Source organism: Corvus cornix, chromosome 3 (genome assembly GCF_000738735.6).
Source record: "Corvus cornix cornix isolate S_Up_H32 chromosome 3, ASM73873v5, whole genome shotgun sequence".
Lineage (NCBI taxonomy): Eukaryota > Metazoa > Chordata > Aves > Passeriformes > Corvidae > Corvus > Corvus cornix.
In genome coordinates this window covers 45,031,190-45,058,421 of record NC_047056.1, presented here as the reverse complement: position 1 = coordinate 45,058,421, position 27,232 = coordinate 45,031,190, and the positions used below count along the sequence as shown (strand labels likewise).

The 27,232-nt window shown below is 40.1% G+C and overlaps 1 protein-coding gene across 9 annotated transcripts in view; it reads right to left on the bottom strand.

Annotated features, from left to right (window-relative positions):
• Positions 1 to 482: 482 nt before the first annotated feature.
• The window catches only part of ACTN2 (actinin alpha 2), a 68,860-nt gene continuing 42,110 nt past the window's right edge, over positions 483 to 27,232 (bottom strand). For 3 of the 9 annotated variants that reach the window (XM_010391508.3, XM_019281282.2, XM_010391507.3), the window contains exons 10-21: positions 26,169 to 26,399; positions 24,888 to 25,035; positions 23,223 to 23,373; positions 15,380 to 15,488; positions 14,424 to 14,564; positions 13,848 to 14,030; positions 12,571 to 12,705; positions 11,903 to 12,082; positions 11,389 to 11,535; positions 4,157 to 4,222; positions 3,118 to 3,276; positions 483 to 1,794 (exon numbers count right to left, since the gene is read on the bottom strand). In XM_010391508.3, coding sequence (XP_010389810.1) covers positions 1,636 to 1,794; positions 3,118 to 3,276; positions 4,157 to 4,222; positions 11,389 to 11,535; positions 11,903 to 12,082; positions 12,571 to 12,705; positions 13,848 to 14,030; positions 14,424 to 14,564; positions 15,380 to 15,488; positions 23,223 to 23,373; positions 24,888 to 25,035; positions 26,169 to 26,399 — 1,809 coding nt within the window. In that variant the 3' untranslated portion in view covers positions 483 to 1,635. Of the gene's footprint in view, positions 1,795 to 3,117; positions 3,277 to 4,156; positions 4,223 to 5,338; positions 5,417 to 11,388; positions 11,536 to 11,902; positions 12,083 to 12,570; positions 12,706 to 13,847; positions 14,031 to 14,423; positions 14,565 to 15,379; positions 15,489 to 23,222; positions 23,374 to 24,887; positions 25,036 to 26,168; positions 26,400 to 27,232 lie in introns of all 9 variants that reach the window. The other 6 variants (XM_019281281.2, XM_019281280.2, XM_010391506.3 and 3 more) reach the window with 4 other exon arrangements.

Below are 27,232 nucleotides of genomic sequence, written 5' to 3'. Positions count from 1 at the left end.
GCTCCCACTCCACGCACCTTTACCTGCAGGGTGCCTGCTTTAGGATTGAAATCACATACAGATTTTTAATGCTTGCCATCCATAAATTTCCAGACAAAGGCCAGCAAAAGCATCACTGCATACTTAACATCTGCTTTTTTACACATAAGGAAAAAGAAAGATACAGAAAAGTTAAGGCCAATGTCCTCAAAAGCAGTAGTGCCTAAGTCTCACTGAAATAAATCTAAGCTTGGAGTCTAACAAGCTATGGACATCTGTGCTCAGGTGACCTAAATGGAAACTCTTCAATTCATTCTGAGCTCCATCTCTCTTCATGAAACCAGACCTGTCCCTCCAGCACACAGAGACTGTTGTTCATGCAAACACAATGTATTGAAATGTGTGACGTAGTTTGAACTTTTGGCACCTGAAAACTCCTTTGATGTTCAGAAATGTTTCCAGTTCTTAGAGGGAGCCACTGGATTGCCAATGACACAGTCTCATAAGGTTTTGAAAAGCAGACTTTATTTAATAGGCACATCATTGCTTTAATAGCACTGGGCTGCACAGCTCGCTTCACCATTTGTAAATAGTTTTGTTTGATTACATTGCATTTCCTCAGTGTCGGTAGGATTCAAGTAAAAAAGGTACTGCTTGTATTCTCTTATCATTTCTCAAGATGGAAAAAAACAGTAAACGTCTAGTGCACAGGAGCAGGGTACAGACAGAACCGCCTGCGACGCAGTAGAAGTCAAGACAAACTGAATTTTGAGCACTGAACAGTTAAAGCTGCAAGACAACCATACTACATTTGCTCAGATGGGAGTTTGCTTTATGCAGGATAGAGGTGAATGTTGCCCACTAATACATACAATAATGCGTTATTATACTGAGAAACAAAGACTGGCCAACATAGACAAGAATGAGGCTTTCATAACAAAACAGTTCACATGAAATTAACTTCCTTATTATTTCTGATTATAAAAGTTGTATTCCCTCAGCTGTAAAAGTTAAAGGCCTAAAAGAAAAGAACTGCTTACAGAACTCTAAACCTGCACTTTAGTCAGCTTTCCCCCTTATATTACAACTCTTTGTGACAATAAGCATAGCATTCTGGATTATTTTTGTAATTAAGTCATTTATGTGGTTGTTAATTTCTTCCCTGAAAATCTGAGTTTTAGTATTTTATTAAATTCCACCAATAGAAGCATACAAAATCAGAAATCATGAGAGGAAATATTGCTCTATGAAAGAATAAAGCATGACTTCTAACATAGTTTTATGAACATTGTAAAAGAAGCGCATATGGCATTGAAACATTTCAAAAATGGAGAAGTATTTCATGAGTTTCAATGTTTTTAGGCTTTACATTCTATTTTCTGAATGTGTATTTTCAAAGTTAGTATCTTGCAATTTTTTTAATAGATTTTCTAGCATTGCATAGGACAGACAACCTAAAACCAACAAGGCAGGTATCTAGCGTGCCGCACACTTTAATATACACCAGTTACTTCAGTTACTAGCACTTTACACTGACGGTACCTACTGTATTTGTAAAACTTGTTTTTAAATCAGCTTGTCAAAGCTTTTGAGAAGCAATCTGGGCAATAAGGTGGGTATTTTTAGTGTCTACCATGAATACGGCCAATTACAGAATCAGAGGTCACTCTCTCCATACAGTGCTGATGAAAAAGAGGTGTAATCCAGAGCCCCGGGAACAGACCCCGGGCCGGTGTACGGAGGCATCCTCTTGATGCAGTACTGAGCCTGCTCAGGAGGCAGCTCTCGACGCAACTCATCTGCCAGGATATAAGGCTGGGAGGGGGAAAAGGATTGACAAATTCAGTATGTGTTCTTCAAAAACACAAAATATTTTCTGTAGCTGTGACTAATAAATCCAGACATCCTGCCTATTTTTCTGAGACCAAATATTTTCCTCAGTAAAATCTGTCACAAATTATGAGTTGAAGGGGACAATTCCACCAACAAACTGATTAGGTCAAAATGCAGTCTCAGGATATGTAACTGTGTATGTTATCTACCAAGCACTGTGCAGCCATAGGCAGACTGCTACAGATACAGCTTATCTCTGGATAGTCAGTATCTCTGCAGTGCACTACTGCCCCTTCTGCAGTGACAGGACAGATGCAGGTAGTTCCTGTTAGTTTCAAGGTTCTAATATATGTGTAAAGAAAGATGCATTCTTGTTCTTAATGGTTTGCATTTATGACATGAGGGATACCCTCTGTTAACAGACTTGACATTGCTTAAAATAGCAATCTAATGAAAACCATTTTTTCCTAAGACCATATTCCACATGAATTGCTACTGAGAATACATCTGGAATTTAAAATGTGGACCACATTAACTGAGATCACAAAATCAATACAAGCAGCTGGAATGAGAAAATCCATAGAGCGATCTTGGGCAAATAGACCTGTACTGCTGTGATCTCTCTCCACAGCACAGGAGTGGTTTTGTGGCAGCACAGTTAATAGTCCTGACTCCTCCAGAAGCTCTTGTGTTGCCATTATACTACCTTTTATCTTCATACACCACTCACTCACAAGTGCATCTGGCAGTGGGGGCGAAATTATGCCAAATCCAGGAGCTTCCTCTACAATCCCAGTAACTAGAGGAGGCCTCCTCCTGCTGCTCCTGCTAGGATAGGGGTACACCACATTGCATCACCCTGTTGAGTGAGCTGTCCAGTCACAACATGGCTCACGACAAGGTGTAGTCTTGTGTACCTGACCTAGGCTATGTTCCAGAGGGCCAAACTTTGCATTGAAATATCCAGACAACAGCATGAAAGGTAGAATGAGTTCCCCACTAATCAAGGCTGTGGTGTGGAAATAACCTGATGTCCAATATAGCCATTAAACAGACCAGCCATCTAAGTATTGTCTAAGATGTCTAACTTTATGTTGGCTTTCTGTGATAGGAGGATACACAGACAAAGCCTTGTATTCTGAACCCATTTCAGGTAAGAGTCTTGGTTCCAAACAAGAAGAAAAGGCAAACGCTTTCTCTGAATCTGACAAACTGCAAAGCTTCACTGTTAATAAAAGGCTTGTAATAAGAAGGGCTAAACAGGAGAGCGATTGAATCCTTACAGCCAGCAGTGCGGCAACTGACCTTATCTGAAGCAAGGATTCTGAAGGAAGCTATCACTTGCTCAGCCGTGTCTGTGTCTGCCGTTTCTCTGGTCATGAAGTCAATGAAGGACTGGAAAGTGACGGTTCCTTGCCCATTGGGGTCAACCAGAGACATGATTCGGGCAAACTCAGCTTCACCCTTTCACAGAATCCAAAACAAAGAAAATGGTCACCGTAGTACCAATCTCCAACTGCCCAAGCCTCTCATGAACCAGTCGGAACCACTGGTTACAGAGCTTTTAAAGCATTCCTGACTCAGGAACATCAACATCAGAGCCAATGAAATCTGCATCTGAAATGTCCACCCCACTTCTGTAAAAAGGACTGTGCTTTTTAAAGTGTATCCTTTGTCCTAAATACATAATATGTACCTTTCAATTAACTGTCTCCATCTTCTCTCCCTCCCACCCTCCCACAACACCTGTTTAACTTGCTTTAATTTAACACTTCTTTTTCCATCTCATCCTAAAACCATTGTAATTTAGGCATTACGCAGGGAAGTGAAACAATAGCCCAACAAGCAGTGTAATTGCAGACTCACTGAACTAAGAAGGGAAACAATTTATGCCAAATACAGGACAGCTTAACTAAGGATAATCCCTTTCTTTTCCATTAAAAAGGTGAATTTTGGAAGAAATTTTTAGAATAAATAATTGAAGCAAGGAAAATGCAACCCCCAAAGCAAGTTTATGAAAATTAAACAGTATCAAACTAATTCTTCAATCATGCAGGTAGAAAAGGATAAATTAAAAAAAACATTCATTTAATAATTGTTAATTTCAACTTTAAAGTTTCCTTAATTCAAAGAGCAATGCAGTGGACCATAGAATATGGTTTTCAAGTGTCTAGCTTTACTTTTAACTTCCCTTTTAATAATTTGAAATTATAGAAAAAGCAAAGTACTATCTCTAGTGTAAATGACATTAGTATTCTCTCTATTTAGATAAACTTTAGCATTGCTGTGGTTAATGTTTTAGCTGTGAGCAGAATCAGTTGACATTGTTTCTTAAAGCTCATACCAAATCATAACCCATTGAAATTAAGCAAGCTCTGAAATCATCATGGTCCATCAATCCATTCTTCCTCTATTGAACAAAACAACGCAAGGAATACAGAAGGGAGGGTTTGAAGAATCCAAGGTAATTTCCAGAGAGATGACGAGTTTGGACCATTGGCATATTGGATTCAGTGCATGAACAGTATTCATTTGATGTTCCCCGATCAGGTCACCAGAATCATCATCAATTTTAAAAGAGGAAGAAGTAACTAACATATTACACACAGGAGAGAGACATTTTGACCACAAAAAGTAACATCAGGAAAGGTCAGGGGAGCGATAAGGGAGAAGAGGAGATGAATGGGACAAGAATACAGAGAACACGACCAGAGAAGACAAAGAGAAGAGCAAGGAGAAAAGTTTGTTACTAAACTAGTCAAATTCAGAGGATGCTCAAGCTGCCTCCCTGATATGAAATGTCTCTAAAACGTTCTGCATGGAATCTCTAGCAGCTAAAAGTACTGTGAAAAACAGCCAAATATTTCATTCCAAGGTCAAGGGAGATACATTATGAGAGCAGTCTGCTGAAATATGGGATATAAGTACAGGGATTTTCCTTTTGACTGCAGGCTGTCAAGACCCTGACTACAGTAGAGATGTGCATACTGACTTAAAGGATGAGACCTGCAAGACTTAGATCAGTTGAAGACCTTATATGAAATGAGGTTGGTCATTTTCCAGGCAATAATATATCCGCAATATTCTGGACTCAAAGCTGAGTAAACATTAAATTGCATGAAAGTAAGAAGGTGAATAAATGTTTCCTCTGTGCTGTGATACATTGCAGTGGCTTCGAGAGAATTGTGTCATCCTGTATTAGGAGAAAGCATAAGAGAACTTGTATTGAGTCTGAGGAAAGGAAAACTGACACAAGTCTAAGTGCAAGAAGCATAGGAGCTCTCCTAGGTATCTAGTAGTGTCCAAATAAAATATCTCAAACCAAGTAAAACAAACAAACTGAAACATCTTTGAAAAATGCAAAGAAAAATACAGCTCAAAGGGATGCTGACAGTCCATCTAATCCAGTTGTCTTCCCAGAGGCAGGATCTTTTCAAAGCATTTTGACCAACAGACTGGAGTTTAAACATGCAATCTTTTTGGCTATTGTTACATCTGAAAACAGAATTATTTCTGTTTCCTCTACCTGCAGGTCATTTCCAACCTGTCCTAGACTGATGAGGCAGGCTTTAAATTCATCAGACTGTAGATTGTCAGATTCGTCCTAACATCCCATCACAGGTCATGCATTTGGGAAGGGGAAAGGAAAGAAAGAAAAGTCACAGGTCAGGTTAGTTGGTTAGTAAAGAACATTCTACTCTCAAATTAATAATCATATTCTTACAGAATTTCATGGAAATGTAATGTCAACATATGCAATGAATTACCTAAAAAGTGTGCAGATTTTGCAGTTTCATGCTTTAGGCTTTTTCTTAGTCCTCCCTTCAACTACAGAGCTAAAACTCTGCTTCCTTCCATCCTTTTTTTTTTTTTTTAACCCCTTTGCTGACAAGGCAGATTTCATTCTATGAACTGCTACTTGCTTCCTTCTTTTTCCGTTGTCATGCAGTGTATGTGATGCAATAAAAATATCACTGAACCTGGGCAAAACATGTTTTCCCCACTCAATTACTGTTAACGCCATTCTTGATCTGGTAATATTACTTAACATAATAAGCATATCTCAAAAGAGATAAGTACAAAATAAATTTGTAATAGACAACATATTTTCAGTTATCTGTCTTCTTTAACAATATATACAGTCAGGTTTTGCTTTGAAAACTGACTTTAAAAAAGTGCCATTGAATTCCAGGTTAAATGGTTCCTAGTAACACCACATCACACTGGAACATTGGGGTTTTTTTTCTATTTTGCAGGTGAAGAAGTTCACGCTAACTCTTAAAAACAGACTGGATTGTCTTCTTCTTCCTGTTCATAGAAAATGTGTCCTATCAGAGGGGTACTGTAGAGTGAGTTAACATAAATACAATTAAGGTAATATTCCAAGATGAAAAATTATTACCTGTATTGATTTTACAGACAGTTTGGAGAAGATCCAAGGTTTTCTGTCTGCTACATATTTGCCTGCTAGATGAATAATTTATTTTTGAAATTTTTTATATAGCTATGCATAGGTAAAATTATAGGAGTTTTAACAAATGCACTGGGCTTATTTAATATACTAATAGGATAAAGTAGTGCTTTAGTAAGTTAATAACACCATGCATTTTTAAAATATCATGCTGTTATTGACTCCGTGTGCATCAACATCCACCAGCCCCATACAGGAAAGATGAAAAATAACAGTGGGAAGTCAATGAACAGTAAAAAAGCAAAGTTAAAAATCTGGAGCAGCATTTAGTTAAAAGCCATAATCACAGTAAAGTTTTTATCCTTTAATATTTCCATTTTATATGATAATTCCTGTTACGAAGCATTCAAAATGGCTTATTTTATCATTCTCAAAATGTTAATCTAGGCTGGTTTGAAACTTTCAAAAACTGTCCTGGAGACAGGCTATGGCAGGTCCCACCAGGGGTGAAGTCAGTTCATTTTACCTTATTTCTAAAGGCAAAGATACTTCTGTGTGACTGCAAACGAAATGATATAAAAATGGGAGCTAAGAGCCAAATCCTGCCCCTCCATCTCCTCTAGCAGGTGTTGGTAGGGGATCATCAGCTACCACCCCACTACATGTGGGGTGAGCGGGCAGTGCGTGCAGGAGCTCCCCAGCCAGGCACACACAGCAGCAGGAGCTGAAGCAGTGAAGGGCAGACAGGAGTGAGAGGCTGGCACATCTTCCAAGAAACCACTTTCTATAGGAGAGAAGTGCAGTGGTTGTGCTGGAGCTCAGAACAGTCATATGATTAAGTGGGACTCCCTAGTGAGGGTCCAAGTAGTAGTGCCAAGTGCTATAGCAGGTTTTCACATTCTTGTAGTGAAATTTTCAAATCTTCATCATATGCTGCCTAAAAAGGCATCTTTGCCTTGCAGTATATCAGTTTCATCGAATTCAGTGGCATTTTGCAATTAAGGCATAGATCAAGCCCATGTGAAGGCTTTTGTAATTGGAAATGGTTCTTGATATTTATTTTTGTTGTTTGCAGACCAACATTAGGAGCTGAAATTAATCTTTTAACACATATAAATAACTTTGCCTTGTTCATCTTTTTCTGCCAATACAAAGCAAAACACTAAAATCCCCTTAATGTTTCATTATTAGTCCCCAGAAATCTTTTTCCTCGTCCTTGTGATTTATATGTGACCTTAAAAAACAAGTGAACTTCTGAGTCAAACTAATCCATTCTTAAATATGTCCTTAATTTTCCTGAATGCTAATCGACCTGCATAAGCCTGAACACACGATTCCTTTAATAGGGAGCTGTTGTTTTTCTGTTAGCAAAATATAGGGTGGCATGATGCTATTTTTCTGCATGCAGAGCTCCTACTTGAAATCTGTAGTTTGCAGAAAAATCAATAGTAGAATGTGTTAACAGCCATTAAGATAGTACAGGCAGAGCAGCTGCAGATATTTTATCACATACTTTGCAATCTTATTTAGAATTTACTAAAGATACTGAATCTGAAAAAGGAATCCCTGCATAAAAAGATGTCAAAACCAGTGACTGACAACCTATCTGTATGGTATCCTAATTTGGCTGTATACCATTATTCAGCTATGCACCATTTTGAACACTTCTAAACTGCTTCTGTGATTCAGACATTGTGTCCCACTTTCTCTTTTTTTCTCCATACAGTCACATTAAGGAAGGAAATATAGCAGCATTGCTAAAGATTTATATTTATCCCTACAACTAGACTGTGCCTTCAGTCTCAGTCTCCAGCTAGAAGTAGGGCAGCAGTGGTAAGCAAGGGTAAGCAGCAGCACCCTCAGGAATAACCCCCGGGGGCACCAACACATGTACATGCCTGTTGGGAACACAGGAGCCAAGAAGGTTACCTCATGACCCAAGGAAGAGAGCATGTTTGCCACTTGCCTTTTCAAGGATGATTTGTAAAGCTTTCTGTGCCAGCACATCTCTGCTGGGGGATGCACTGAAAGAAACACAACTCTTCCTGCCCTTGTAATTCTCACATGCACTGCAAGAATTTTTTAATATATTTCTCCCAGGGAGGAAGATAGGGGTTCCTTTTTCAGATTCATAAGCAAAGGAAGTTGTTTCTAGAAGCACTCTAAAAAGAGTTGTTAGATTTATGTATACCAAAATACATAGTTTAAAATCAGGAAGGGAGCTACTCTGCATATTAGTACTTTGCTGACCTCCTCAACACCCACCGTCAGACATTAAGAAATGTCTTAAATGGGAGAAATGCCACACAAATCAGAGCTATACCATGCATAAATTATTCTGTTGTGTATTTAAAGCCTCCTTGTCAGTGACAGTATTAATCTTTGGGATCCTTTCTGGCTATTCATCATTGTGAACAGCAGTCCAATCCTTCCAGTGTATTTTTAAACTACATCAGGCATTTAGAAATGCTGCTAAGTGCCACAAAATTTTTACATATACTGTTAATTCCATCTGACATGAAGAAGACAGTATTTTTCATGGTAGTGCTTATGTTCAGATAATCCAGTTTTATCTTCATTTCTATTTAAGGAAATCAAAACCATAGAAGAATCCATTACTGCCTTCTCTATCTAAAGATGAATAAATATAAAGTCTCCATTATTTTAGGTACACTGAAATAACTCTAAAGCACCCTGGGTTTCCTTTACTCACCAACACTAAATATTTGAGAGTGCAAGGATATAGGAAAGATAGAAAAATGAAAAGCAAGCCTGTCTTTCTCCAACATGTTTGTTCAAAGTCTCCTTTTAGCCTGTGTAAATTGAGTTGCATCTATCTATTAAGTAACAGTGTAATTTAATCCTTATAAACTTCTCTTTTATCAGTGTTTCTACTATCTGTTCCCTGCATAAAACTTGGCTTGATGGTTGAGTGGGTTTAGATCTTACCACCTTCTTTTCTTTAACTTGCATTATGCTACAGAAAATATTTGTTACACTCTGTCAGTGCAAAACTCCTCCTAGATCAGTTTCCCATGTCTGATTCTGAGGCAAATATACTAAAGAGGGCATTTGCAAAATGGTCCTTCCCTTATGTGATCCTTCCAAACCTCTTTTTTTAAGCCATTGGATTGTATCTGTCATGGGGAAAGGCAAGGTCTACAACTAAACTTGCAGACCAGGCCCAGGTTGTTGAGGCCATAGAAGCAGATGAGGATGTATGATAGATGAAGCACCTGTCTCCTTCTGCTTCTGACCTGGCCACTCAGGCTTCCTGCAACAGGAGCCAGGGCAGAAGGGACACAGCCTGAAGCCATGAACCATTATAGCCTGAGGAAAGGAGACAGTCAGGGACAGGTAAGAATCTAGGAGCTGGGATGCAGTTTTTGTTACACATTATTGTTGTAGCCCATCTCCAGTGTGCTGGCAGCTGTGTGACACAACCACCTTCTTCCAGGTCATACAACCTTTCCTAAGGCCTTGTTCTGTTTTATGCCTTGGTATCTCAATGTTTTACTGCATCTGCAAAGCCTAAAATCCATAACAGTAGGGCTGGTTGGTGTAGGATTTAGCTTCTCCCCTCAGGCAGTCTGAGGCACCAGCGAGCATGCCAGAGAACTCACCTATGCACTACAAAGGTACAGGGATGCCAGAAATGGCCATCCTGTATAACATATACTTGGATTCAGTCACCTTGCTTCCTCATCTTTAGAGAGCTGTCAAATCTTTGGGCGAAGTCCCTGGTTTCCCTTAGAGAGATCTCTCAAATACAGGCATGTAATTTATCCAGGCCTGGTAGTCTGTCTGCTTTTAATAGCTTTAATTGCTCAATTATCTGCTCCAGTGCATTGGGAAAGCCATTTGGTGTGCTACTTCCTTCCATCCCAGGAAATATATCTCACTTTTGTGATGTTATCCTCTGCTTCCTTAGAAAATACAAAAAAGAATTATGCTATACTAGAATCACATTAGGATTTTTCCATAAAACACGTTCCTAGTTCCTGTGTAGCTAAACTTCCCTATGCTTGTGTGTTTCTTCAGAAAACGGAGGTCTGACAATTCTGGTCTTCCTCCTAAACAGTAAGGGGTATTCTAAAGAAGATTTAGTAAACTGTGACTGTCAGCATCCAATCCACATCGAGTGCAAGTGCAACCAATTTGAGTATAGCTGGACAAACAGTGAAAAGAAAGTGGCATTTTGCTGTAGCCTGAAATGATTTGAAGGAGCTGACCCAACAGACTGGTGCTGCATTATGTTAAACTTTTTCAGTATTTGAACTGTGGACTTGGTTTTAGAGGTGGGTCCGTGTGAGCACAGAGCCATCAGAACTAACTCATGTTCACATTGATCTCCAACTGCAAATGTCAGATCCCCATCTGCATATATTTTGCTATTGTGTCTATAAATAGTTATCTTTGTAACACTCTGGCCATGAATACTGCATAACTCACAGAAGTGAGTGAAGTTTCTTCACAGTAGTGTTTTCCTTCCTACTTTTTTATTCATCCATATTTAGATAACTAAAAAATGTAACAGCCTCTTATTTCCCACATACAGCCAGCAAAACAAAGGATATTCCTGGACAGTAAATTCCCAACTATATTCCCTACAAATATATTTCTAGGGAGACAAGTTGTGATTCAAAGGGGGAAAAAGCCTCTGTAATACAGATTACAGCTGAATGTAATGACTTGGAAGCAACAGCAAGTACTTAGAACATGCTGTACTGTCTTAAAATAAAGGGCCATGTTATTTTCCAAAACACACAGATTTATGCAGTTCTACTTATTATTTGAAAAAATACTAAACCATATTAGCAGAGCTATAATTCTGCATTACATTTAAAAAGCAAAAATTCATCTTTAATTTATGTGTACAATGCTACTAGACTAGGGCCCTGAGCAATGTGATCTAGTGGATCGCAACCCTGCCCAGGGTGGGGAGAGTGGAACTGGATGACCTTTAAAGTCCCTTACAACCCAAGCCATCCTATGACTTTATGAGGCTGTAAATTCTTCCTTAACTGATCTTTTTTTCTCTTTTAAAAAGAGTCCATTGCTACTGCATTTGCAGGTTTTTTAAAAGGCTTACGTTTGGAATGAGAAGAACCTTGCTTCTGGGAAGAATAAATATTGCTAGTTGAGAAAAAGCAGGAGTACTGTACCCTGTCAAAATGATTGAACGATGCTCTGAAGTCATTCATTTGTTCCTGGGTGATACCCTTGGCATCTCTTGTGAGGATCTGAGTCTCAACCTCATTGATAGTTCGAGCAATGGTGGTAAGTAGGAGCTCCCATCCAACACGGATGTGCTATGAGAGAGAAAATACCGAGTTATTACAGAATCAAATGTATTCTTTTTAGAGTACAAAAAGTACAGTAAGAAAAAAATCAGCTCGAAATATTTATGTGATACTTTTTGCCATACCACTAACTCTGTATCATGACCAAGGATCACTAAAAATACAAATGGCCTTCAGAAAAATACGAAGCTGGTTTCTAAATGGGTACTTCTTCACTAAAAGTGAAAATAAATGAAAATTAAACAAGTCTTATGAGATTATCAGAAAGCTCGCCGAATTCCATCTTCTGTGGCAGTCTCTTTAAATCCAGGAAGGTACTGACACAGCACAAGAGGACAGAATAAACTAATAAATACAAAAGGGAGTAAATGGCTACCTCCATGGTATAGTTGGTGTGCTTATTGTCAAACACCAGGGCTTCTTGTATAAGCTGATGATCTCCTTCCAGTTTGTCAATATTGTGTTTATAATTAATGATATTTTGCTCATATTGCTTCAGCTGATTCATCTGGTCCTCCAAAGGCCCTGTCATTTCAATAGAACTGCGGGCGATTTCCTGTCAAAAGAAACAAAGACACCCCCCAGTCCCACAGAATTTAAGCTTCAGATGTGCTAATTGGACCAATGTTCACATAAATATGTTGTATTTTTATACTAAGAAGCAGTAGTAATAAAACCTTCATACAGTGGAGATGAGAAATTTTACTTTAGAAAACACATTTCAAAAGAAACGTGTCACATTTATATCTGGAATTAGTATTGAAACCCCAGTGAACCTGGTATCTTTTCTACAAAAAGCAGAAGTTAAACAGTAATTGTTTAGTGATTGATTTTTCAAAGCTGAATCTCCTAGTCACCATCAAGGTACCACTTGTACAAGGTCCCACAGTTTCAAGAACAATCTTAACAGGTGCTAAATAGTTTAGGATCAAACAGCTGGTGAACTGTCATTGATTTTGCTGTTGCCCTGTATATAAAGTAGAGATAAAAAAATTATAAATCACTTTGTTCCTCAGCTTCTGCATGAGGAACATGCACACTCACCTCCATCTTGGTCTGGATCCATGGCCCAATGACATTGGCCTGAGCAGCAAACTGGCGGCGCAGGCGCTCGTTGGCGTGCTGGCGGGCTAATTCCTCCTGCAAGGATTGATCCCTCTGAGGCACCAGCTGCTTCACCTGTTACAGTGGGAAAGCACTAAAGGTGAGTAGGCGCAGCTGAATAGTTTAAAAACAAATGGAACAAATAAGTCTACAGCTGCTAATTTTCATTATTGGTCTGAAGGCCAATATCAGAAGGACAAGCCAGAATGATCACTATTTTAGTTACAACTTCCATGCTAACATAAGAAATTTGTAACATGGCCTTGGGCAGCCTGACCAGAGAGACTGACATGCAGAGAGAAGAAATTCTCACCTCTGTCTGGATTCGAGACGATTATTTCACTTTAACTGCTCTAAGAGCAGTTGCTTTGTTTTCCTTTTGAAAAACAAAGGTGATTTTTCAATCTCTAAGTAATTGTTCTAAGAACAGTCAGTGCAAAACATTTTATTTGAGCACATCCGTACAATAGGATAACATGAGATATGTTCTGCCCATCATGCACATCTGAAGGTCTCTAATTCATTGCAAATGCTTTTGTTTGGCTTACCCTTCTGAATTGGCCAGGGAGATTCTAACCTGAGTCATTACTGCTTGGTTATTATAACCCATTGAGGGTGTGTTCTCGTCCACGTAAGTTTTTCTAATTCTACATTTTACACAATCATTTACCTGTAGCTTTTTATCTGTCTTGGTTCCTAATGAAACGAAGTTGGTGTGATTGCTTTAGGAGCCTCTCTTTAATCCCTTCCCAGTACTTTTCAGCTGCTAATGCCAATTTTAATCTAACTGGAAAGAAATATTAATGGCCCCAAAGATGCTGATTTTATACATTTTTGAAAAGCAGCATCTGGGTAGAAGAAACACAAAAAATTACTCTTTATACTAAGAGAAAGAATACAATCATTTTCTGTTCTTTTAACAGCACCTCTGGCCAGGCACCAGCTCTGCACTAGCCTCAACACATGCTTCTCTTGCCCTGGCAGAAAGCCAAAGAGGACACAGGTAATATTGCATGACGGGAGCAAAGGATATTTTGAAGCAGGCCTGGCAAACATATGGGAGATCATAAGGTACTGTAGAAATTCATTCTGCCATCTGATGATCTAGAATAATTTAGAGATTTATTGTAAAGTTCTCTGAATATTCTCAGTATTTCTAAACTGGAATACTGTGTTACAGTGTCCTTTTCGTATTTAGCAATTTAGCAATACATTACCTTTTCCCACTTGCTACGAATCTCTTCGACTGTAACAGTGCTGTAAGGATTGGTTGCACTTATTCTCATGCTGTAACTCTGGATGACTTTTTCAACTTCATTCTGGATTGATAGGATGGCCTGTCGTTCACCATCTGCCTCTGGCAAAGTAGCTTTAAATTGATCATGTGCAGAGATTAAACTCTAAAATCAGAAACAGAGAGGGAAAGCATGAAAACTTTAACATTTCATCCAGCATCTGGAAGATCTGCTGTAAATAAGCACAGCTCCTCTCTCAGGCTCTCAAACATTCTGGCTACTGGGTATAGATACAGGAAATAGTACATTTAGATACATTCATGTAACAGCCCTCATTGGTTTTATCAGGACCATCACTTTTTCCATAATCTCTGGAATATGCTTTCATACCAACAAAGAAACCTAGTTGCAACAGAATAGACATGGCCTATCACAAAGCAAACATTAAGACAGATATTGGGGGGTTTCTTATATGTATTCTACTTTCCCAGGAGGAAAATCTTCCTTTCTTGTTTTCCCTATGACTTTAATCCAAAAAACCCCCGGATAACCATTTACCTGAATTTCCTCTATGCTATGAACAATAAACATGTCCTGTAGGTCTTCCATAGCACCTTCCATCCAGTTGTTGAAAGGAGCAGCTCTTTTGGCAAACTCCAGGTGAAGCTGATCAATTGTTTCGAGCAATTTCTCTGTCCTCTGTACAGGTTGGGAAAAGTGCATTCTTTTGTTATTAGGGCAAGATCTAGCTCCATGCACATACCCACCCATATACAAAGTCATGCCTCATCTTTTCAAAATCATTTGATTGCACTGATTGATTTCACCACCTGCTTTAAGGATTCTCACTCAAGGCATTTGGTCTAATTGCAGTAAAAGTACTCTCATATCCAACACATTAAAAGGGGTGGGTGTATGCCTTTGAAGTATAACTATTGATATTTTAAGTATTTTTGTTATTGGGACCTAACTGAAAGTGAATTAAAATCTGATAATTTTGATTTAGTAATTTCTTGTAAGTACAAAAAGGAAGAATTACACATATATTTCCCACCTTGGCATTTATGTGTGTGACTTCCTCTTTTCCTAAGGAACAAGGCTTTGCAAAGTATCTCAGTGCTTTGGAATACTCACTACCAAAAATTAACCTACTGCTGGACAGACAAGTATGCAAGACTGCAAATTCAGGCTAGTATGAAAAGGCAACTAACCAACAGCTTTTTTTAGCCTTGCTGGACATCGGATTCCCACAGAGAGGTGCTACAAACCACATGCCATTTGTTGCTGCTTTAGAACTATCCCTGGGAGCTCAGTACTGTCAAGTCTACTCTGAGCAATTCAGTCTGTTTGCAAAAGTAACCACACCAAAATGAAATGGAGGTCTGAGGAAAGGGTTTATTGCTATTTGGATTCCAAAGTGGATGCTCAGTGGCAACATTTCCAGATCTGAAATAAATGGTTCATTTCCCTCTCCCTGCCTCAGCTGAGCTGCTGATCCTTGTTACATGGTTTACCTCCAGTGCCTCTCTCCTTTTCTGAGTGAGTGTTCCCAGGCTGTCCCATTGGTCACATATCTTTTGACATCTATCATTGACACTTGCAGCATCATGGTAGTCCAGTTCACTAAGAAAGAGCAAAGACAAAAATCTGTGTGACTTTTTGAAAGACAGGAGCAGTTGCACTGTCCACACTTCCACTGGCCCTCAACAATTCTTCCCCTCTTTTTTGCAATATTTCTCCTAAGGTAAGCAAGTGTTGCAGTATGGACATTGTGTTTAGGCATTCAGCAGTTTGAGAAGCACAGCACGGGAACAGCATCAATCTCCTCTGCTCTGAGAAAAATCAACTGACATCCAGGTATTAAAGACAATTAAGGTGTCCAAGTATCTTTGTCTTAGCTATTCCTGTGACACAAGCAATTCGACCCCTGATGGCCAGAATGCTTCAGTCTTGGTCTTTATCAGGTTTGCCAAGATTGGTGTTAAATTAATTGGCCTGAAATATCCATTTTGTTTTGAATAATCCAATGATCCTTTCCTTATATGCTTTGAAATTATGTAACTGAGAAAGATACACCAGGTTGGATTCAAAGCATAACCTCTCACAAGCCTGGCAATACTAATAGGGGCTGCCCAGATCTGGGGCTCAGAGAACAATTTTTGTCTTCCTCTCCAGGAGCTCCTCACAGATCTACAACCCAGAACTGGCTGGTTCAGAGAACAGGGATCTCCAGACCCACATATGCCACCAGCATGAATCAGTGCATTCACAAAGGATAGCAGTTACCATTGCTTTTTCACCTGCTTCATAGGCTGATATTATCCTGACAGGAAGCAATTTACTATTCTGCCTGAGACTGGAATAAATTTTTAAGGCTCTGTCCTGAGATTCTGCACGGAGTCTGCTTCAAACTGAACTTTCGATCTCAGTGGCAGATGATAGCCATCCATAGTACCTGTGCTTGACACTTTGGAAACTCACTTTTATTGGTGTATTACCATCCACTGAGTTTAGCTCTTGGCTTCTCCTCGAGAACACTCTGCCCAGTACTAAACGTTGCAGAGACTGTAAATACATGACACGTGGCAATATGAATCTAAGATTTACTTTGAGGCTTGAACAAGACAGTAAATGCAGATAGAATTTATTCCCCCTTTTTTGAGCATTCTTCTCTAGGCAATTGGCAAGAGGAATGTACAGATCACACTGCCAGTAACACAGAGAATCAGAGAACAAAATGAGAAGAGGCAGCTTTCCTCTGTGAAGCCAGAGGCCGGAAGCCAGAAGCTCTGTAGGCCAGGGGCAGTATTCATGTTTCCTCTTCTAAGCCCAGTCAGAGCAATCTGGTTTGGGATAAACCTGAGAAGTATGAGAAGCATTCTGTTTAAAAGAAGCTTCAGATGTGCTGCAATCAATTGAAAGTGTTGAAAGTGAAGAACGGTAAAACAGGTGAAAAAAAAAATACCATAACAGAATCACAAAATCACAGAATCACAGAGTAGGTCAGGTTGGAAGGGACCACAGGTCATCTGGTCCAACCTCCCTGCTCAAGCAGGGTCATCCTAGAGCACATGGCACAGGATTGAGGCCAGGTAGTTCTTAAATATCTCCAGTGAGCAAGACTCCACAACCTCGCCAGACAATCTGCTCCACTGCTCAGTCACCCTCACAGTAAAGAAGTTCTTCCTCATATTCAGATGGAATTTCCTGTGCATCAGTTTCTGCCCATTGCCTCTTGTCCTATTGCTCGGCCCCACTGAGAAGAGCCTGGCTCCATCCTCTTGGCACCCTCTCTTTAGATACTGATAGACATTGATAAGGTCCCTTCTCAGTCATCTCTTCTTGAGGCTGAACAGGCCCGGCTCCCTCAGCCTTTCCTCATAAGAGAGATGTTCTAGTCCCCTCATCATCTCTGTATCCCTCTGCTGGACCTGCTGCAGGAGTTCCATGTCTCTCTTGTACTGAGGAGCCCAGGACTGCACACAGCACTCCAGATGTGACCTTACCAGGGCTGAGTAGAGGGGCAGGATCAGCTCCCTTGACCTGCTGGGAATGCTCTTCCTAACGCATCCCAGTCCTTCTTGGCCACGAGAGCACTGCTGGCTCTTGGACAGCTTGTTGTCCACCAGGATCCCCAGGTCCTTCTCCACAGAGCTGCTTTCCAGCAGCTCAGCCTGCAGCCTGGGGAGTGCTGGTGCAGGGGTTATTCCTCCCCAGGTGCAGGACCCTGCACATGCCTTTGTTGAATTTCAGCCAGTTCTTCTCTGCCCATCTCTCCAACCTGTCAAGGTCATTCTGAAGGGCTGCACAGCTCCTCTGGGGTATTGGCCCCTCCTCCCTGCTTCGTGTTGTCAGTGGACCTGCTGAGGAGGCATCTACCCCTCCATCTGCGTCATTGATGAACAAGGTGAGCAACACTGGGCCCAGCACTGAACCTTGGGGGACACCACAAGTGACAGGCCTCCAACTTGACCATGTGCACTGGGTACGATCCTCTGGGATCTGCCATTCAGCCAGTTCTGAATCCACCTCTCTGTCCACTCATCCAGCCCACGCTTCCTGACTTTGCCTGTGAAGATGCTGGGAGAGACAGTGTTGAAAGCCTAGCTGAAATCGAGGTAGACAATATCCTCTGCTCTTCCCTCATCTATACTGGTAGTTGTTTCACACTAGAAGGCAATTAGGTTGGTCAAGTGTGATTTACCTGACTACTCCTGATCACCTTCTCGTCTTCCCTGTGGCTTGAGATGGCCTCCAGAATCAGACACTCCATCACTTTTCCAGGGATTGAGATGATGCTGGAACTACTGGCTGGTAGTTCCCTGAGTTCTCCTTCTTACGCTTTGTGAAGACTGGGGTGACATTTGCTTTTTTCCAGTCCTCAGGCACCTCTCCTGACTGCCTTGGCCTTTCAAAGATGATTGTGAGCAGCATCACTATGGTATCCTACAGTTCTTTTAGCACTCATGGATGCAGCCCATCAGAGCCCATGGACTTGTAGATGTCAAGTTTGCCTAGGTATTCTCTAATCCAATTCTCCTAACCATTTTTAAAAATAACAAAAACAACCCAAAATTGTGAAAGTAAACTCTTGTATGTAAGGAGAAAGCTGCCAGCAAGTCATACTGTACAAGGGTTCCTTAACTCAAAAGGAACTTCTTGGAAGCCCTTTCATTAGCCTTCAAGGGACGCAACAAAAGCCACCTATCTGCTAAGAAATTTTAAGTCAGGAGCATAGAGTCTTGGATGAAACAGGCTGAGATTTATTTTGCTCTTATGAGTTTTTGGCTGAAAATTGGGGTTTTTTTCATTATAGCATATTAAGATTATTAGATTTTGTTCCTGAGTGAGCAAATTTTATTTTTGCTTCAATGGACCACTTATCTCCTTTTGTCAATTAGAGTAAGGGCAGGTGTCCTTCCATGAAAGTGAGGGACTGATTGTACCAGCTGTGGTCAAAGTGCTGGAAGGTGATATGCCACCCTCCTCCACAAGCTCTGCCAGGGAGATTCCATCATTCCCCGTAAGATCTCTACTATCCTGTTCCTTCCAGGTATATATGCTGTGGACAAATACGTAGAAGAATAATATCAAAACAACTTTTTAAAAGGGCACCCGTGGGTCAAAAATCCTAAGTTAGTTTACCAAGTGGCATTAAACAATGTAGCTCCACTACCTTTCTGGGCCTGCTGTTGTTTACTTCAAGTAAGTGTATTGTAGGTATCAAAGAACATTTTTCTGCTCAAAGCAGGAGCAGAAGAAGTAATAACTCATCAAATATTAACTACTTGGAAATAGAGCACAGGCTTACATTCCCTGTCCTATTAATTTTTGTATCTTCCCCAACATTGAAGAGACTACATTTACATTTTGTTAAAATTTGTGCTTTGCATTGCATGAAATACAGCTTCTCCTGTGTTACAGACCTTCTAAGATAACACTCTTTCTATTTGTTTGGCCATTTGAAACCTACAGCCTTTGGAATTTAAAATTATTAAGTTATCGCTATTGATCTTACAAGTAATTCAATCTTATCTGTCCAAAATTTAAAATTTACTGACATTTTGACCTGATCCAGAGAAGCACTTAAGTATGAGCTCACTTTAGGAACAGTGATAGTGCTACAAAAATAACCTGCTGAGCAACATGTTTTAGCAGTGCTTCAGAACAAGGTTCATGTTAACCATGCATGTAAGCACAGTTTGAACCCAGGTCTCCAGAATCAAGATGACTCTCAAATCAGTGTTACAGATAATGGTCTCCTTGGCTGGAAATCAGTACATTAGAAGTGATGGATATACAAGAAATTACATTACAAAAATTTTGCCTTGATGATTGGAAACATTGAAATGAGCTCATAAGATCATAAATTAATATGGGTTTTCATAGTACAGCTCACTCAAGTTAGCATTTGTTATGTCATAAATGGCAAATCTGAATTTAGAAATGCCTGTCCCCCTTCAGCTTTGTATAAAGCCCTATCCAAGCCCTGTCATGCCTCTTTGCCAAAGAATATCTAAGTCTATACAGGCTGGGAACACAACAATCTTATAGCAGCATCCTGGCTGGAATCACCTGCTTGCATACCAACATAAATCCTCTATCTAAATAGCAACAATCAACAAGCTTGTAGCAACTTTAACCTTAAGCACAAAGTGGACTGAGCTGCTGCAGCAGAAAATACCAGATCAGACAGGAAACTGTAACTAGTAGAGTTCAAGGTCATACAGCAACAGTTCTCTTTTGAAATTTGCAACATTAGGCATCCAAGAGATTGACTAAAACAAAACATGGAGGTGGACTGACTTGGAATGTAGACACAGATGATGATGGTTTCTGTAAGGGCCTGCTCCAGTGATGAGAAAAAAACCAACCAACCCACCAACCAAACAAATAAGCAAAAATCAAGAAAGAAATACCCACATGGACTTCAACAGGTTTTGTATCAGGTGCACATTTCTAAGCATTCAGACATTGATCCTTCTTTAAAAATATGGATTAAGAAAGAAATTAGCATTTTCCTCCATAGTTTTATTGTGCGAGGAATTACATATAATTAAAATCAGTATTTAGACAGAAGGTGTCCATTTGCTTGCAGCCAGTGATAAAACCTGACCTTTATGACCTTTCATTCAGTATTCTCCATGGGCATTAAGCCTAACTGAGCTACAAAGTCACAGTGAAAATCAGGCACTGATAGCCCCATTGTATGGAGAAGCAGAGAAGTCAAATTAGAGCATCTCTAAATGCAATCAGCTTTCAGCACCTTCGCAGCCCAGGCCACAAATAACTTGTTCAACTTCACACAGCAAATTACTGAAACAACTGAGAAGAGACAATCTCAAAATAGACAGGATACCGTGTTCATTGACGTCACCAGAGGTAAAGGACAGAGGGTTCAAAACACTGGTAAGCAGATGCTGTGCTGTGTATACTACATTCCCAAACTTTCACATAATTCATAAAGCTGAATCTGAATTAGCAATGATTAGGTGTTACAGAAACTTTCTTTAGTATAAAGAGAAGCAAATCTCAGGGGCAATCCCAAGCAGAAATACAGGCTGGGTAGAGAATGGATTGAGAGCAGTCCTGGGGGGAAGGACTTGGGGATGTTGGTTGACAAGAAGCTAAATATGACGCAGCAATGTGCACTTGCAGCCCAAAAAGCCAAACGTGTCCTGGGCTGCATCCAAAGCAGCGTGGCCAGCAGGGCCAGGGAGGGGATTCTGCCCCTCTGCTCTGCTCTGGTGATACCCCACCTGGAACCCTGCAGCCAGCTCTGGGGCCTCCACAAAAGACATGGACCTGTTGGAGTGGGTCCAGAGAAGGGACACAAAGATGATCAGAGGGGTGGAGCATCTGTCCCAGGAAGACAGGCTGAGAGACTTGGGGCTGCCCAGTCTATAGAAGAGGAGGTTTTGGGGAGACCTTATAGCAGCCTTCCAGTGCCTAAAGGGGACTTAAAAGAGAGCTGGAGAGGAACTTTAAATGAGGACAAGGGGGAATGGCTTTAAACAGCAAGAGGGCAGGTTTAGACTGGATATTAGGCAGAAATTCTTTACTGTGAGGGTGCTAAGGCGCTGGAACAAGTTGCCCAGAGAAGCTGTGGATGCCCCATCCCTGGAGGTGTTCAAGGCGAGGTTGTATGGGGCTTTGAACGTTATCTAGCGGAAGATGTCCTTGTCCATGGTAGGGGTCTTGGAACTAAATGGTCATTAAGGTCCCTTTCAACTCGAGCCATTCTATGAAATAATTCCACAGAGATCAAGGCATGCTAGGAGGTGTTTCATAGGCTCACATATTCAGGGCAGTCTCCATTCTCTGTATTTTTTTCAGATTTCTTTCACATTAACCAAAACACAGTACTTACTCTGCCCACTGTGATTTACTTTTCTTTCTTTAAATTATCTTGAAGATGGGCTTTTTCTTTTCAATCCATTTGAATTACACAATTCCTGTAAGTGATGCTACTATCAGGTATGAACTGCATTTTTAGACAAGTCTCTGATTTTTAAATCATTAATGAATATGGAGCTGTTCATGAGTCATGGTCCTTCACAAAGTGACAAAAGGGCATGTTTCTAAGACTTGATTTCTGAGCAGTAACTGTTCTGCCTGTTCAAGGTGAGAAACTGAAACTTGGAGAGCTGAAGCCAAGGGCAGGAATCTGAGAATTTTGATCTTGGCTGCTGTTTCAACCACTACTACACATTTGCTCCTGTTGGCTTTACAGATTTATACAGTGAGTGCCAAACTGCCAAGACCAGGAGTGGCACCACTGATTTACAGCACAAAGCCTCTGCAATTAACTGCATAAGGTGATAAAATAAAATGTGCTTACCTTGGTGTTAACACCAAGATGGCTTTACCCAAACAGGTACGTAATGCTACAGTCCTATCAGTGCAGGCAGAGCTCACAGAACTGTGCTTCACACAGGTGAATTAACAACCTTCCCACAAACAAAAGCAAGCTCCACCAACAGGGACAGAGTTTAGCCACACTAACTTGAACAACACTCAGGACTTTGCTGCCATAAGGGGTCAGTCCAGAGCCTTGACTCTTCACATTGCTGACCTATGCAGCTGATGTCAACAACACAGATGTAGCCTAAATGTGTTGCAGAGCAGTTCTCAGCTTTGGCTGTGTTTTCTCTGGGCATAGTACGCTGGCTGAGCAAGCATCAGTGGCTAAATTGATGGAACTGTGGATGAAAACTCTACCTCTCCTATAGGAGAGCCTTGTGTGTGCTTGATTCCTTGTGCAACCCTGAGCAAGTTACTTAGTTTCCATATGCCCCACTGTCCCTTCTGTAAAATGAAGACAAGGGCACTTCCAAATATAATATCAAGAAGTTGTGAAAATAAGCATATTAGAGACAATTAAATCTGCAGGAAAGTCAGTGCATTACCCACTATTATGGAGATAATATAGGGATGTGAAGCCTTTCGAAAGGACCAATATACTTGTGAAGATACTTGATCTGTAATTTGTGTAAATGAAAATATTTTCTAAGTTAAACAACTCATAGCCAGTACCTCTCAGCAGACCATGAACTGAGAAATAAACACCTCCAGGATTCCCATCAACCCACAATGGGTAGAGTTAATGCTAAAAGATTACTGTGAAGTCAAGTTGAAAATGTTTGTTTTCAAATAATTTTGGTCAGTTGAATATCTATATTTGGTTGGGGGTAAGGGGGGGAAGAGGGAAAGGTCTCAGTGACCAGCTCAGATAATATACTTATGAAGCTATGTCTGGAATTCCTACGTTGGTACCTATGACACTATCAAATTCATTGGAAAGAGTTTATCGCAAAGTTAAATGTCAGCAGCTGCAAGCCTTTAAATGGAACATACTTCAGCTCCTGGGCAATGGCAGCGATCTGTTCCACCCTGTCCTGGTGAGCAGCCAAATCGCTCTCAAAAGCTTCATGTTTCCTTAACATGGCACGGACTTCTGTCAGAGAGGCAGACTCATAATCCTTCTGAAGCAAGGTCTGCTCTTTGCCTGAAAGAGGAAATTAAAATATTACTCATTTTTTGCTAATTTATTTGTTAGGAAAATTGCAAATTTAATCAAATTTTTGGTTGAGGCATGGTGAAAATCATATGTCTGGAATTAAATCCCACCCCCACTGAAATCAGCAGCAAATTGTCAGCACATGTTAATTAGAAACATATATTTTTAAAGCTCTCACAGTGATGTCTTGATTTTTGCATAGTCTGCTGATACAGGTCTAAAACAGCGAGTATTACTTTGCTGGAGAAACTGGCATAAAAATGGTATATTAGCAAAAACTGTATTTCTAAACCACTGTGCTAAGTTTTTGTAGAATAGACTTACAAAACCAGAAATCACACTGCTATGCTCAGCTTCACTCTTACTAATGATCTGTTATTCTTTTTTGTTCTGCCTTCAATTCATTATTCATTTCAGCACTTAACAAAAAACAAACCCTGAGATGTGTGACTGCCTTTTGTATCAAACACTGAATTTTAAGTGGAAAATGCCAACTTATCTACAAAAGGCTAGGGAAGCAAAGATTAAGTAGAAACTGAAATACTACTGCTGAGTAACTCCTATGTTGGACAACTGAGTCCACACAGACAGGCCCTGCAGCTACACTCACCACATGGCATTTACAGCTCTGTGAATCCTAGAGCCAGAAGCAACTATTGTTTCACTTGCTGTGTACCAGCCCATGTGAAGTTTTCCCTACACAACAGCTATAACTTGTCACCATGAGTAGTTTATGCTTAGAAATAGGCTCTCAGGGCTGATAAATGCTGTAGTTTCCCTTCTAGTATCTGCTTGGCAGCCGTTTACAGCCTTGCATGCTTCCAGCAACTGTTAGAGGATGGACTCTGATTCACTTTCACAGTTTCAAAAGAATGTTGCTGGAAAAAGCCAGAAGCATGGCAGAAACAGCAAGACAGTCGTCAGGATGATAGAGCAGACCTATGTTTAATAGTCCCCAACAAAACTGAATGCCACTGTATGGTCCTACGGGTGTCACAACTACAGGTAAGGTTAGGTTACCATTAAAAGCCAGAACTATAAATGGCGTGTAATCGAGGGTTTGGAGCAAAGCAGACACGAGTCTATTGTCATGTAGCTTATCTGGACTATCCAGAACATCATGATGACCAAATAATAATAGAATACCTCCATTAATAATTTCACACTCAGCCAGTGGTATCACTGCATTCCTGGTTGGATTGCTGGTGTACAACTACATAGGAATACATCAGCAGTAATGGCCTCTATTCAAATGCAGAATATTCCCATTGAATCACTACCTCAACTATGATTTTTACAGTTACATCTCATTAGCAACATGCCAACAAGTTAGGATTGTGACTACAGTCAACAAAACCTGACATTTTATCTGTTATTATTTTACGTTGTCTGAAACTGTCCAAACTACTTATAAGTGAGTTCATGGCTGGCAAATACTCAGCACTGACAGTTCAACTTTGAACATTAAAATACTAAAAATGTTAAAAGGCATCTCTCCTCACCATATGCCCACTGTTCATGAGTGGAAGCCTTCTGCCTAAATTTCTCAGCCAAGTGTTCAAGTCTTTCCAGCCGTCGTATTTCATTCAGCAGCCACTCTTCATAGCCTTTCTCAGCTTGCTCAAGTCTCTGCCAAGCGCCGGCAATATCCTGTGAAGAGAATACATGGGAGAGATGGATGAAACTATAACCTCTTTTTATCTAAATTTACAGATTTTTGATTCCTTCACAATTTGGCTTCAAAAAGAGAAGTTTTTATGTTCAGATTTTGTAAAATCACAGAATCCGAGAAAATGTTGTGAGGCAGTTGTCTTTTAGTGCAGACACCTGCTTCTCATAGTGTGTTGCATTCAGATGGGGTCACAAAATGAGCCCCTATAGAAATGGTTTTTGAGCATGGTTATGTGTCCAATGTCTTCACAATATATTGCTTTTACCTCCATTTTACAATGTGTGTGTTCTTTTATGATATACCTATCTGTTATCAAAATGAAAGTGCTTTGCTTTCACAAGTTGACAATAGCAAAGTAATTAGTATCAAGAGGATTTGGTGCGTATTTTACCTGGAACACAAATTCATTTCACCTTCTGTAGTACACAAAGTTTTGTGAGCTTCCTTGCAATCTCAGAGACATGAGTGGGAAGCTGAAGTAACAGGGCCCTTATTTCCTGCATACGGGGAGTGGACAATGGCCCTTGTCAGACGGAGCAATTTTTTTTTGTTTATGAAATCTGAGAAACCAAAACACAATGATAGAGCAGAGTACAGAATCAGGTTTGCTATATTCAACGGGAAATGTTTTGACCCACAGTCAAGTCACAGTACTTATCAGCAGATGAGGATTCTTGGTACTGACTATTCTTATCTTCATAGACATAAGAAAAAAAGCAGAATTGAAAAATGCAGAAACATGTATTGAGCATTGTCTGTTTGTTTAAGTTTGATGACTAAAAGGTCAATGAAACCACTGAGTTTTGCTTAAATAAACAACCATTGGCCTCACTGATACAGGAGTATTGATAACACTGCCAAAGGAAGCTCTGTATCGTCTTGCATCTCCAGATAACTTGCTTTTGTGAAAGCCTTCAAAGAGGCAGGAGCATGCTTATTAGAAAGCAAGATTTAGAATGAAAGGGAATATGTAAAAAGCATTTGGTGTTGAAAAAGTGCAGCAAACTGATGTTTCTGAAGATGACTTAGAATTGCCCTTCAATCCTTCATGTTGACATTTTTGGAAGATCATTGATGAAGCAAACAGAATATTGATGCCTCCTTTACTTACTGAAACCATTTTCCCCTCTGATGGCATGAAAGCTGGCCGATTGCTGATTCTCAGTTTTGTCTGCAGGGTGTTGAAATTGATCTCCAACTGACATTTCTCTTGGACTTTGGGAGGCTTGTGTTTGCGGCGGTAGTCCCGGAAATCCTCTAATTTCTTCTGCATAGCCTGCATTGTTTTTTCTGGGGTCCTGTTTTCCAGCCAAGGAATTGTCCGGCGAATCCATTCTAAAAGCTTTCAAACCAACATAAACAAGTCAAATCAAGACAATGGAAAAACAATGAAGAACAGGCTATCTTGAACATACAAATCTTAATTTTGTTCCATTTTAATATTATTCACTTCAGTTGGTACTGATGCCTTAATGGCAAGTAAACACAAGATATTCAAAGTTGAACAATACTTTTATAGCAAATTTGCACAGATATTCTAGGTATTTCTAGAAATACCCTGGTTTTCAGAAAGATTAAGACACATGTAAGGTGTCTCTAATTACTCAAAATCTGAGTTACCCAATATCATCTACCCCTTTCAAAAGTATTGGTCTTGGTTTTTCAGGTAGTCATAGTTATGGGATCAGGACAGAAACAGCCTCAAGTAATATAAAAATCTTCACTTGGAAGGCCATTAGTGCAAATTTAGATACAGAAAGTAGTGCTGTGACCTCAGTATGTTTTTGCAGGTTATGCATAAAAGATAACAAAGCTCTCACTTGTGCACTGTATATCTGTAGTCCTGCTCAGCAGATTTGTCATTAAACAAGAAAGGACAGGAGGAATACCTTCATCTGTACATTCATCTGCTGTCCGTGCTCACAGATGAATTGTGAACAACCTGACAGACCCTCTCCAGGTGTGCTTTGCAGTACAAAAAGCCAATGGGCTTGCTTGGAGTGACAGGATCTGTATGTTCCGCATGTGGTCAAGGATGGCTGTCTTCCAAGATTAGAGAGACAGGAAGCTTGGTCTTGGGGCAGACAGATGACACTTTTGGGCACGTTAACAAGACTGACTGACTTGCTGAAGGTCACACAGGAAGTCTGTGGCAAAGGAATTACCTAAAACTTG